This window comes from Colletes latitarsis, chromosome 7 (assembly GCF_051014445.1).
Source record: "Colletes latitarsis isolate SP2378_abdomen chromosome 7, iyColLati1, whole genome shotgun sequence".
NCBI classification, from domain to species: Eukaryota; Metazoa; Arthropoda; class Insecta; order Hymenoptera; family Colletidae; genus Colletes; species Colletes latitarsis.
In genome coordinates, this window is record NC_135140.1 from 12,302,954 (window position 1) to 12,316,169 (window position 13,216).

The following is a 13,216-nucleotide window of genomic DNA, read 5'->3' on the forward strand; positions in this document are numbered from 1 at the left end:
TATTCGTATATATTTCACGAATTGAAAACTAGCGAAATCAATCTTAGCAATGTAAAAGAATTTGTATAAACATTCCAAACACAAATAAATATTGAAATTTTATATTATTATAAATGTTTACGTATCTTATATTACAAATAACAAGTGTTTAGTGTTTTATTTCAACCATATACAAGCTTCCAATTAGTAGGGTAATTATATGCCAACAATATTGGACTATGTAACAGTAAAGAAAGAGTATTTTCATTGACTGTGTTTGATATCATGAACCACTGCTCAAGCCAGTTTTGCATACTCTCTACCGACATATTTGCAGGACTTACACCCCTAAACGAAAGTGCCTAAAACAGTATGTAATATCCATATATTTAATTAAACGTAACAATTGAAGAATATAATAAATTATGTTTTTTATATGCACACCCAACGCATTGAATCATTTGATAATTTTGTGCATCCACCTTCTCTCTGTATAGCTTGATCCATTCGTTTTATTAGTAGAGCCCTTTCTATCAATTTTTGTTTTCTGAAAGGTCTCCAAGAAGGTATGTCATGTATGGCGAGTAATTCTTTCTAAAATATAATGCAAAATTATTGTGCCACTATCGTCTTTACTGAATAATTATATTAAAAATTAATATAATTTATATTTAAATCAACAAATAACCTATTTTTTTTTTCTATAAAACTTAATTGTAAACATAGAAATAGCATTTAAAAATAATTGAATAATGCATAAAATTAATCACAAATATAATGTGTTCAACATACTATGTGTCTCCTTTTAAGATTATTTAACGAATATGGTTGACCAGCAAATAATTCAGAACAGGCATTAATATCTTTTGTATTAGGATGTGTACCGCTACCGAGACGCGCGACAACGTCGTTCCACTTTATCTTTAATGTACGATTTTTGATCTTATGAAGCTCTGACTGCATACACCTGAACAATGGTCTGTTGTGTTTCAATCGTTTTTTAAGGTCTAACAGCATAAATTCAAGTTTCTGTTGTAGTGTCCAGTAATGGGAAGTTAGAAGATATTTTGGAAAATAATATGCCAAAGGAAAGATAAAGTAATTTGTAAAAGGAACGGCAGATATTAACAGAACAGGGCATATTCTTATTAAATCTTTACGCATTGTATAGTTCAGCTGTAATTCTTCTGCCGTTAAACTATCAATACCATAAGTACTTTGTTTTTTCATTACTAAGATATATTTTTTCACTTCTGAGATGAAATCTTTGGTACCGATACTAAATACACGATACACATGTATCGTCCGTGGAAAATTTTTTTCCAATATACGCTCATAATTTTTAATATAATCTACATATCTATTGAACCAATACTTCTTGATATTAGATACACTCTTCTTCTCTACCTGTTTCGGTGCTTTTGTTTGACATTTCTGTATACAAGTGTATGCAAAAGGCAATGCATTTTGATTCTGATAAATGAATCTTTGACACAATAGTTTATACATTCTCACGGTTATACTTTATGTTACTAATTGATTCTTCTTTGAAGTAACATGTCACAATACTAATCAAAACATGTTTAAAAAATAGTTATTTTATAACAATATCGTCTCATGTAATTACTCTAACTTTAATGATGCTCTTCATGTTCATGTCATAATGTACTTTTACAACATAATACATTGGGTTGCTTTAAAACAGCATTGTTTTTGTGAAATAGACCAAAAATTTGTTCTGGCTACAACTAATCACTCGTAATTCATAATTATTCAAAAGACCAAGACGTAGAACTCGTTGATATTTTAGTATTATCTGTAAATTTGAAAAAATTGCAAATTGTATCGAACAGGAAATTTTTTAATTTATAAACTATTCTTTTTGTTTCTTGGTTAATTATTTCTGAGAAACAGTTTTTGCATAGTATTTATTTTGAACGTTAGTTAGTTCTTTTATTTTTTGTTATTTATTACGTACACGAATTTATTTTATTTTTACACGTTACACCGCACGTGTAACAGGATATATTAATGTGACAGTCAAAGTTAATGTATACATTTGCTAGTGAAAATATTGTTATACTTTTTAGCAAATGTATACACTGTACACACGGTAAAAAGTGAACGAACCAAAATAATTCGTACCGTATAAGGGGAAGTCACTAGCGTCGCTTACCCCTTCTTCTTCTTAACAACCCTTTTAATTATGCGACCAAAACTCTGAATGATGTTTTATTATTGCAACAATGCAGACACATGCGAACAATTCCCAAGCAACGTGGCCAATTTTGTAGTTTTCTGCGTGCGTGTTCTTCTAATTATTAATTATATCACTGTATACGAAACAAGGAAAATGAAATAAGTCACTTTAGTAAAATTGTCTGTTTCCAACTTTATGTGCCAATGGACACGCTGAGCCGTTGAGCATCCCAAAATGGTCGATTGTTGGGCCAACAATGTTGGCATTCTTTTTTACGCCTAGTAATTTCTTCGCGTCCCTAAATTTTCTCTAGAAAAAACATACTCGACGCCACTCTTGACACGTGAAGTCACCATAAAATATATATTAGTAAGCTGTGTTTGTGGTAACCTAATATATTTTTTTTAATACTTAATTTGATACTTGTTTTTCATCTTTCGAAATATCCATTTAACATTTCATCGAAACATTTATATTATCTGATATCAATTTGGTGATACTGACGGTGAACGAGAAAAGGTTACCGGCACTGGTGACTTTCCCCTCTTAGAGTACAAATTTCTGGGTATGCATTACTTACTTGTATCTAAACAACATACAATATTTGTCCAATTTATTGACAATAAAATTGTACGTATAATGAATATTTAAAAAAGCATGTGAAGAACAAAATAAACGATTTATAATAATTGTCTATAGAAATAGTAAGTATAACTGTACTACAAATGGAAAATAAAAAAATTAAATGAAATAAAAGATTTTATTAATCTGTAACTATTATGTAATATCTTAACATTATATAACTTGAAAACTGAAGCAAGACAAAGGTAAATTTACTGTTAATTAATAAAGTTGAAGGCACGTGAAACAGTATTTTATAAAAATGCAATACAAAATCATTAAATACATATGAAAACTATCGTTTTAATTGTTACTACATGGGAAAATATAATTGACTAATTGCATAATACTGACAATGTTATAATAAATAAAATTTACATAATGTTACGTTTAATATAATTTGTAGATAAAACGAATATAATCACAATTTAAATTTTTTAACAAAATTTTAATCCTATAATATAATTTGATTGTTTCATCTCAGTTTTATATATAAATTTATTAAAAATAGAATGAAAAGTATTATTCTTAACATCAGTTGGAACAGCTAATAAAGTCAATTATCAAATCTTGCAAAACCTATGTAGCCTATATACGAAAATCGTTATATAAACAACAAGCGTTTACTGTAAATTAACGATTGACATGCAAAGGAAACTATGAACAATTATCTTCCTTGTAGCTTAAGATTTTTTTTTTAAATTTCGAAGATATAATGTACTTTTAAAATAGTCTTATGAATGTACATAGTATGTAGTTGATATAAAAATATTTAAAAAGATTATTAAACTTTTACGCGTATTTAATAAGTTTCAGCTTAAACTTCAAAAGTGTTGAGAATGGCACATATTAATAAACTAATCAATACTTTTAACATAAGTTACTGATATCAGCCTTTGAATCTGGGCTCAAAGAGCTCCAATGTGTATCAATACACTTCTGTAATTTTAGTTTAGTATCAACGTCATCATTTGCATTACATATTCTGTCAATTTCATAATGTTCTTGCACTAACTTGTCTATCCATTGATCCAAATTAGAATTGACTTTATTTTCATCACCTGTAATATACGCAGTCCGTTCATGAACATTTATGGAACTTAATAAGTATGACCACTTTTTATTCATTTCTTCGGTAACATCGTAACTATCGCCAGATGCATTATTTACTCTTTTTGCTTTTTCTATACTAATTTTTTTATTTTTCCAGTATCCTAAAGGAGTGACCAAAAAATTTATTTTTGCTACTAGCAGGGAGTCAGCAATTAAGAACAAATGCCAAGTACCCACGATCAGATGTTCATTGAACTGTGGTTTAACATACCCTGTCTGAAAACAAGCAACGTATTAATCATTCAAAAGAATGTTGAATTTAAAAAAATTTAAATTAAAAAAAAATGATATAATTACTAATTTCATTTCTTCAAGTTGTATGTAATTAACATCTGCTAAACGACCATACGGATCCACCCATAGTATCGATAGATTTTGCGGCGTTGTGATTCCGGTATCAAATTCATACGATAAAACTGGATACGAATATGGTCCTATACTTCCTAGTAAATTTCTAAACGTTTTCTCCTTCTGATCGTAGTCAGTATTAATAGATAAAGTTTGTATTTTTCCTAACCATTCTCTACTAGTAGAAAAATTATGCCTCAAATGAACTAAAACTTCTATTCGTTCCTTATGTTCTTGTTGAATTAATGGTCGTTGTATTATAGTTTCTGCAAGAATTAATATCCCGATAAATTGATTTTGTCTGAAATAAGCAGTTGTTTCTAACAGATAAACGTTCTTATAGTTTGTCTCCAGTTTATGAAACCCCAGTCTTGCTAACGAATTGGAAATAGTTAGTTGTGCATCATTTGTCAAAGGACTCAAATCCGATGCATGATATAAATTTTGCCAATATGCGTCATAACCTTTTGCTGTAACGGTTATATTTATTTTTTCAGGGTACAACCACTCTTCCACCCTGTCTATAATTCTTTGATCAATGATAGGTTCGAACTTTCGAGCAAAAAATAAGTTACGATCTACTGTATTTCGTATTCGACTGAAATCTTCGAGTTTGAAGTCGTTTGGACTGCAGCCGCACCAATCAACCACAGCTTTATACTGACATTTACAACCCAATTTCCTTTTCCAATTAGTAACATGTAAATTGTTGTCTATATAAGTATTGCAAAATCTTGAATTACGTAAAACTGTATGAAAAAAGGACTCGGCAGGCAATAAGGTATATTTAAATATTTTTAAAAGATCAGTCACTAATGCATCTGGATTTGAACCAGCAACGTATTCTACAAATTGTCTGCTTAAGGCTACCCAGTCACTGCCACCGTCTATCTGAATACCTATAAAAGATTATGATTTGTAACGAACTTATATTATAAACAATCTTAATAATATGTAAAAAGAAAAAAAAAATTTACCATTTGGTAGTTTCCGGTCACCTATCCTCCACATACGAGTCTCGCATTCTACGAAAGTTTTATCTAGTCCTTGTTTAGTAATAAACCGTTGAACTTCTCTTCCGTGAGATTTTACAAAATTCATACCTTTATTTAAACTTAGGAACTGAACTAATTGCATATTATTTTTTATAGGAAAATCAGATTCTGATAAATTGACAAGAAAATCCCAATGATGGTGATGAGCGAGCATTTGTTGTGCGGACTTTAAGAAAGTTGTTAAAAGACTCGCGCCTCCCCAAATACTTGCATGCCGTAAACCATCACCCCTCGCTACTTTAATATTATTTGTTTTACAAGACTTTTCCACTTTTAACATTTCTCTGTAGAGATAATCTTGTCGCTAAAAATATATAATGAATACACTATAACGAGATAGTTATGCGTTAAGCTTAGAAACAAGATGATCTAATTACCGCATCGACATGAATATAAAATAAATGCGTAGGGTGATAAAGAACACTGATAAGTCGTTTCACTTGCCGACTGGCTCTGCCATTCACTGTTAATAAATAAGCTATTCGAACAGGTTTCTCGTTTACATCTTCTGTACTTGTGTTTCGAGCTTCTTGTGCTTTGAATTCTAGTAAATAAAAAGTAAAATTTTATATAAATTTGTAACTTTTAAAGTAATAAATGTACATAATATATATTGGTGTTATTACTCTGAATTCCAGTCCAAAACACGTTAATGGTCAAATATCCACCACAAGAATATTTTGGATTACCAGAGCACTTCATGTTGCAACTAGAATCTGGTAATCGTTTTAGCTGAGATGGTTTCTCCATTCCACAGAAGCATTCAATACTGAAATTAATTTTATAAAAATATATTTAAATACAATGTAGCTAAATAAATTACACAAGAACACAATTCATACTCTGTTCAAGAATATAGATGTTGAAATTAATAATACTTACGAGTACTCTGTACCAGCATACGAATATCCTGATTGAAGACATAGAAAAGCACAGCGTTCCGGAGAATTGTTCCCTTTAAAAACATGATAATAACCAGAAAGTATTCTTAACGTTTTATCATCTTTGAAGCATCCTAAACTGACAGGTCTATCTGCAAATCCTAGAGAATTAGGGCACAGAGACTGTATTCTATCCGGGTATAGTAATCCTTGTTGGTTAAGGCACGTCACATTGACAATGCGTTGTTTGCATGCTTGACTTTTCGCACGTGTTACAGCACTCACTGCTTCTTTGCCATTGAATTCACACGATGGTATAAAGTTTAATGATTTATGATCTAATTTTATTCTAGTAGTATGGTTTCGCTGTAAAACCTTATTTGTATTAGTTTGTTTATCAGGTGGAAGCTTTAATTGACGCAAGCCCTTTGGTAATCCTTCGTCATCTTCTGCCTGAGATAAATCATCCTATACAAAACGATATAATAAATTAACATTACTAATCATTAACATTTATAATACAATTCATAAACTTACTTCTTCAGAAGACAATCGACTAGATTTTCGATTCCGAATTTCCAAGCCAAAAAACATATGAGCTAAATAAATTTGTACACATAGTACAGTGATACCAAATACAAAAAGTATTCGATACTTTCGTAAACAACTAGACGATCGATTTATTGAATTATTCTTTGTTATAACCATCTCTCCTACTTTAATTCATTATACGAACTGTATTCTTTGAAGTTTGTTTAATTTCATAATTGCCATAACCAAAAATGAAAGGTGATCTAGCATGAAAGAGAGGTACATGTTCTTGCTCATACGTTCGATATTATGTACAATATTATATTCACTGTTACATGTGCATACATATATAGATATATATAGATATATATAGATATATACACATATACATATATATACAGATATGTACAAACGTATATATAGAATTTAAGTACTAACGAGTTAATGAAAAGTGTAATGTGTAAGGTAATCGAAGTACTTCAATGTAAATATTCATTGATGTTACCAACACATGTTCAAATACAATTTACGTCAGTTCTTTAATTAACAAGCAGTTATGGACATATAAAGTTTACAAAAGAATTATCTGAGGAAATATTATTTCGGTTGATATTATTTACTACTATACATTAATTTAACAATTAAATAAACATAGAAACATATATATATACATATATATATATATATGTATGTGCATATACATCCCATCACGATACTAAATCATATCCTGTACAATTCAGTTTAAATTGTTATGTAATCTTTTGGTTCCCGGGTTAGTGTTAATTTTAGGGTCAAAGTCGTTATTCGTAGAACACTAAATCACTCTATTCGAGAATGGACGAATGATTTTTTAAGAAAATAAGAAATAGAGCTTAAGAAGAGACTTATATTATCGAATACTATATTTTTTTAACAATATTCGCATACGTGTCGGTAATTAAAGAATAAAAATTAGAATGCCCTGAGTTTCAAGTTTGTTTTTTATTTTATTTGTTTTCTTGTAAGGATTTTTTGCTTTCTGAGGATTTACGTACACACTTGCGAAAAAATACGATCGCATCTTATTTATGTGTTAATCCACGAATGGCGCTGATATCGTAATACCTTCATTCTTTACGCGAAGGGCACAGCACTCTGTGTAGGTACACACTGTGATGCCAGATATGCTCCACCCACGCGCATGTGCGGAGTTTGAAACGTCCGTAAAGTATCTAATCTGTTCATTAAATAGAAGTCCTTAGTCTCCCCAAAGAAAGACAGAATTAAATGGAAATTAGACATACCTCTTAGTATGCAACAATATTAATTGATACGAATGTTTTATCAATTGATAAAATATTTATTTGTTATTCGTGAAAATTTGCCCGCCTCTGGTAATCAACACATTATCTTCTTTGCGGTAGGAAGACAAGGTGAAGGAAAATACTAATCCACGTAAAATAACAACACCTTGTGTACAGATAAAATACTTTCATTTTGCCAAGTGTACATTCTTCATTTACATGAGTACATACACATTATAAAATATAATTCTTATCTCTTGTATATATTTGTATTTAATATAATACAAACTTAAAGTTTTGTAATACAATTATCCCTCGACGTACGCAGTTTTTTTCAAGATGACTTTAAATAACGATTGATTGCCAATGCGGTCTTTTTTATGATAGAGTATATTAGAGTATAAAGAAAGCATAAAAGGACTGGTAGTTTACAAAAATATTTTCAAAGAAATACAAAAAGGGACATATCAAACTAAAATTACATTGTACTGACACAAAGTATAAATAATACACGTACAAACAGTAACTTAGTGTGCTTTAAAATATAATAAATACTATATTTGCGTCTTATATTATAAACATACGCGATCTAGTAATAAATATACATGTGTTTACGTATATTATGTATAATGTATTATCGTTTCCAATTAACAGACATTTAAAGAGACAAATGGAAAGTTGCGTACTTCGAGGGGCAACCGTAATAGCAAATGTAAATATACTATTACTTAAAACAGAAATTGCTGTTTATCAAATAATAAATTTGATATTATACCAAAAATAACAATATTACGTAAACATGCAGGGATTTTTAAAAAATGTGAAAAGAACTTTACAGGTGACCAAACTGTTTACATTAATCGATAGGTATGTAAGCAGGAAGAAAACCAATTGGAGGTCGCTTTGAAACTTTAGGGTCGGAAACAATTTGCGATTCGCAATTATTGTCAATTGATTTTAAACTTGTATTGTCATCAGAATTTTCAATCAACGTATCAGAATGGATTGCAGCTTCTATCCTTTTCATACATTTTAATTTTTTCATAATATTTTCTCTTTTTTTATCAAGACATTTGCCATCAACATTATTATCTGTTTGCTCATAGTATCTAAGCCTGTTTTCGTTGTTAGAAGTAGAAATATCGTTCGACATAGGAGATTCTACTTGACCGTACTTTCTTTTGTAATGATTTTGCTTATTAAAAGATGAACATAGCTTGTGAGGATAAGGACAACTCTTACCTTTACTGCATTTTTTCATCTTCTCAAACTCGGGACACAGATTTTCATGACGTTGCTTACACTACAAAAGAAACAAAAACTTTTAATTACTGTTACACAATATTGTCTCCAAGTTGTTACTTGTATTCCTAAAACATTTTTGGAGGAGCTACTGTTGGGGGGGAGCTCCACATTTTTTGTGGAAAGTGACATTCATTTTTTATTATTGTGATAGTTTTCATCAAATTGAAAAATACTTGTTTTAACTATTTTTGTCTAGTCTTCGAAACTCAAGGAAACAGCAGTGTTAAATGATCTGATAAATGAAATACTGGAACGTATGAAATTGTTATAAATAAAATGAAAAATATCAGGAGTACCTCGCGACCCTTAGCACAGTATCCCTGCAAGAATTCTCTGCAAATCGGAGTACTGGAAGAAACTTTAATATGACGGTATGGACATCCGTCCCGCGTACAACAACCTTCTAAAAAGTATTTGCATGTTGGCATTTTTTCCGGACCTATATCATGAGACAGAGGACACTTATCCAGTAAACAATTGCCTTGGAGAAATCTAAAAACATTTTATTATGAAGTAATCAAAAGTTCATTAATATTATCGATATAAAAAAAGGTAATTATACTTCTTGCAAAGAGAAATTTGTTTTTTATCATGACGTTTAACGCAAGTCCCCTTTTCATGATTTGAACAGTACCCAAATCGTTGGAATATTAAACAAGGTTGATTATTTTTTTGCATTTTGTTCCGTAATATTTGTATACTCCTTTGTTTAACTTTATTGCTGTAATGAAAGAAAATGTATTAATACCAATACAACGAGATCTATATTGCACAGTTAAATGACAATCTCCTATAATAACTAAAGTATTTCATTGGATAGAAAACAGAAAAATTGTATTAACAGACGAATAAAAAAAAATGTAACAATAATGTATTTATATTTACTCTTACAAAATTAATGATTATAAAGAAAATACTAAGATTCCCTTATTGCTAGATCTCTATGTACAAAGTTTTGTATACCTGATATTATTTTTATAGTTTACTTTCTGTGATATGTTAGATAATAATTTTGTTCCAGTAAGCGTATTAAATGTTTTGGTACTGGAATTTCCTGACGTTTGTTTCACAGATTTTACCCTACACAACTTTTTCCCATTAGTGGCCACGATAAATTTATCAGTTTTTACACTTGTTGAGCGTTTTCCTGTAAGAAGGCATAAATGATTATATCATGTATTTATACGATATTATATTATAATAAAAGTTTAAAATTTACTACAAATACAATGACTTACTTTTTACTCCGTAGCTTTTACGTACTAACTGATTTTTGGAAGACTTGTAAACCACTCCTCCAATCGTAATTAGTTCCGATTTGTTACTCCTATGAGGCATATTCAAATTTTACTGACTTACGAGTTTCAATTATTCAATGTCTTTAAAATTAATAAAATTTATTAATTAAATTATACGTACATAATTTTTTTTCTATTAAGATTTGTATTTTCTTTGACACTCATTGTTTTTGGTACAGTTCTATCTATTCTATACTTATTTATTTTAGGTTTTATAATTGGTAATTTTGCAAAATTAGTATCTCTTCTAATTGATTGTTGTAAAGTATTTATTATTTTTGTTTTCACCGTTTTGTGGGATATAGGTTTGACATTTTTTAATAACGAACTTGGCGATTTTTTTATTCTATAAAGTTCTATTTGAGAAGTACCTAACGATCTTCTCGATCCTCGCTTTACACGTATAAGTTTTCTTTGTGACAAAATTACAATATTAGAATTATTAACTCTTTTCTGACTGTGAACAGTTTTTGAAGTATTTGTACCCTTTACAAATTTTAGTCTCGAACAAACTGGATGACTTTTATTCTGTACTACTATTTCTTTGTGTTCTATTGGTTTAGATTGCAACGAGGAAGACAATTTTTTCATTAATTTTGGATTCACATACACTGACTTTTTCAAAGAGTTTTGATCTTGCAAAGAATTCTGTTTAATATTTGTTACTATATTTACAGGATTACATCCTATATTTTCATTGCAATTAACGACGCCTCTCATCATTTTTGGATTAATGTGTACTAAAGGTTTTACGCGCAACGTTGGATTGATATGTATAGCAGAATTTTGATGTTTGAAATTTGGGTTTATGTGTACATTAGTACTTGTTAATTCATTATTCAAAGTACTATTAAAAGTTCTGGAAAACGGTTCACATTTCTGAAGTAAATTTGGATGTTTGTGGGACTTTGTAAAGCCAGAGATTTGGCTTTGTAGAGTTTTTTCTACACAGTATACTTTTTCCGACGATTTCTTCTTATGATGTTCTATTAAGTCTGTAATACATAATATTGTTATTAGTTTTAAAGTCTTGTTTAATGTCTAAAATTTGTAATGTAGATAAATTTGATTAAAATTAGATTCATTTATAAATATACAATATTTAATAAATATTATTTTTCTATTAATAATGAATTTTGTTCTAACATTTATTGTAGTACCATAGAAATATTACATCAATAGGAGCTTTAATACAATGAAATATTTTTTATGTTGATGCAAAATGAAAATAAGGAAGTGCATATTTGAGCATTTGTCAATAGTTTAACTTTTAGAAACAAAAAGACTTAATGGTACATCGTCTGCCATTAAAGTATTAATTTGATCGCACAAGCTTTGAATATTTATTGGCTATAATATATTCAAACCTACAGCATACTATTGTTCATTAAATATACAGGAACAACCATAAATTCTTAACCCTAAACATTTGAATGCATTTGTATCTTTATGGCTTGCTTATTTTACAAGTTTGCAACACCTCTTTCATTGACAACAAACAATCATGGAAGACCTATGTTAAACGAACAAGATATTTAGAATTCACCAAAATACACAGATATTAGATGCATACTTCCTGAAAATAAATCCTTTTTACATTTCAGTACAAAAGAGATAACAAAACTACGATTACAACGATTAAAAAAAAATGATGTGAAGTAACCTTGAAGAACAAAAAGTAACATGTTGATTAAAGTTTATGATAAGACAAGGTTCAACTTAAAAATAAATGTAATCGGTACTTTGATACAACAAAAAACAACAAAAAAATAAAATATTTAATACTTATGTTATTAAAATATAACTGTACTAATGTTTGTCGACTTCAAAACAGCTCTCGATGTAGTTTTTTCTATTTCGTTTCATTATGCGTTTAATATCCACTGTTTCATAAGTATATGAATACGTAGATAAAAATTATGTTTTTCTCAAAAACCTAATTGTGTAATTTTACTTCATTCGTGTTTATAACTAATATTATCCTAATATGTTCAATGTGCTTTTGTTGTTACTATATTTAGCATTGAAATGATTGCTTAAAATTGTTAACTTACGTGTCAGATAATGAATTTCTTTCAATAGACTTTCATCCATATTTAATAGTAAAAAACTATACTTTTACGTGAATTATTACGGTACAAACGAAGGACGAAATATCAAAGGCAATAACTTTACGATGCAACAACTTCTTTCACAAACCACACTAGAATGGTGACATTCGTTGTACTCTGTTAATCAGGCTCTGTGAAATGTATTAGTATACGAAATGCTAACTAGGCGTCGCACGTTGTTGATGCTTAAAGATGGTAGCCACCATACTTAATTCACTGTCTTCACTGGTCAATGGTTAACGCTGCATCCAGTATGCAGAGTCACTGTATCAATACTGGAATAAATCGTTCAATACTAGCACCACACGTGTGCGCTAAACAAACTATTTTCGAATATGGCCGAACAACGCCAGATTTAAAATTATCTTTTTATTTTAATAAACATTTATAACCAAATAAATAAATTTAAGCCTTTACTAACGAATTCGTTAATTTACAGAAAAATTTATTAATGAAACGTAAATAGAAGCTAGTTTACGAATGAATCTAAT

The 13,216-nt window shown here is 29.4% G+C and overlaps 3 protein-coding genes across 7 annotated transcripts; all 3 read right to left on the reverse strand.

Annotated features, from left to right (window-relative positions):
* Positions 1–85: 85 nt before the first annotated feature.
* On the reverse strand, positions 86–2,399 carry LOC143343951 (LETM1 domain-containing protein 1). 3 transcript variants are annotated; one of them, XM_076769405.1, is made up of 4 exons: positions 2,156–2,399; positions 772–1,795; positions 424–573; positions 86–341 (listed from the first exon to the last, which is right to left on the reverse strand). In XM_076769405.1, the coding sequence occupies exons 2-4, from the start codon at positions 1,486–1,488 to the stop codon at positions 162–164; spliced, it is 1,047 nt and encodes a 348-aa protein (XP_076625520.1). In that variant the 5' UTR covers positions 1,489–1,795; positions 2,156–2,399; the 3' UTR covers positions 86–161. The 3 variants fall into 3 exon arrangements, with proteins under 3 accessions (XP_076625520.1, XP_076625519.1, XP_076625521.1); XM_076769404.1 differs by having other exon boundaries at positions 2,125–2,399; XM_076769406.1 differs by lacking the exon at positions 2,156–2,399 and adding an exon at positions 1,958–2,106.
* A 679-nt stretch (positions 2,400–3,078) lies between these two features.
* Oxt (Xylosyltransferase oxt) lies at positions 3,079–7,854 on the reverse strand. 3 transcript variants are annotated; one of them, XM_076769956.1, is made up of 8 exons: positions 6,735–7,854; positions 6,199–6,665; positions 5,943–6,085; positions 5,694–5,860; positions 5,239–5,620; positions 4,211–5,160; positions 4,087–4,129; positions 3,079–4,014 (listed from the first exon to the last, which is right to left on the reverse strand). In XM_076769956.1, the coding sequence occupies exons 1-8, from the start codon at positions 6,903–6,905 to the stop codon at positions 3,671–3,673; spliced, it is 2,667 nt and encodes an 888-aa protein (XP_076626071.1). In that variant the 5' UTR covers positions 6,906–7,854; the 3' UTR covers positions 3,079–3,670. The 3 variants fall into 3 exon arrangements, with proteins under 3 accessions (XP_076626071.1, XP_076626070.1, XP_076626073.1); XM_076769958.1 differs by having other exon boundaries at positions 3,853–4,014; positions 4,091–4,129; positions 6,735–7,853; XM_076769955.1 differs by having other exon boundaries at positions 3,079–4,129; positions 6,735–7,851.
* Positions 7,855–8,178: 324 nt separating this feature from the next.
* Zc3h3 (zinc finger CCCH domain-containing protein 3) lies at positions 8,179–12,908 on the reverse strand. Its single transcript, XM_076769959.1, has 7 exons — positions 12,669–12,908; positions 10,736–11,609; positions 10,555–10,643; positions 10,280–10,463; positions 9,879–10,037; positions 9,613–9,808; positions 8,179–9,314 (listed from the first exon to the last, which is right to left on the reverse strand). Exons 1-7 carry the CDS (start codon positions 12,706–12,708, stop codon positions 8,868–8,870), a joined length of 1,989 nt encoding a protein of 662 aa, XP_076626074.1. The 5' UTR covers positions 12,709–12,908; the 3' UTR covers positions 8,179–8,867.
* Between the last annotated feature and the right edge of the window lie 308 nt (positions 12,909–13,216).

Coding starts and splice junctions, on each gene's coding strand:
- Zc3h3 (XM_076769959.1), bottom strand. CDS start 12,708: ATGGATGAAAGTCTATTGAAAGAAATTCATTATCTGACAC. Junction 11,610..12,668: donor AGAAATTCATTATCTGACAC/GTAAGTTAACAA, acceptor TATGTATTACAG/ACTTAATAGAACATCATAAG. Junction 10,644..10,735: donor CTTAATAGAAAAAAAATTAT/GTACGTATAATT, acceptor TATGCCTCATAG/GAGTAACAAATCGGAACTAA.
- Oxt (XM_076769955.1), bottom strand. CDS start 6,905: ATGGTTATAACAAAGAATAATTCAATAAATCGATCGTCTAGTTGTTTA. Junction 6,666..6,734: donor GTCGATTGTCTTCTGAAGAA/GTAAGTTTATGA, acceptor CGTTTTGTATAG/GATGATTTATCTCAGGCAGA. Junction 5,861..5,942: donor GTTTTGGACTGGAATTCAGA/GTAATAACACCA, acceptor TTTATTTACTAG/AATTCAAAGCACAAGAAGCT.
- LOC143343951 (XM_076769405.1), bottom strand. CDS start 1,488: ATGTATAAACTATTGTGTCAAAGATTCATTTATCAGAATCAAAATGCA. Junction 574..771: donor ATCTTAAAAGGAGACACATA/GTATGTTGAACA, acceptor ATTATATTTTAG/AAAGAATTACTCGCCATACA. Junction 342..423: donor CAAATGATTCAATGCGTTGG/GTGTGCATATAA, acceptor ATACTGTTTTAG/GCACTTTCGTTTAGGGGTGT.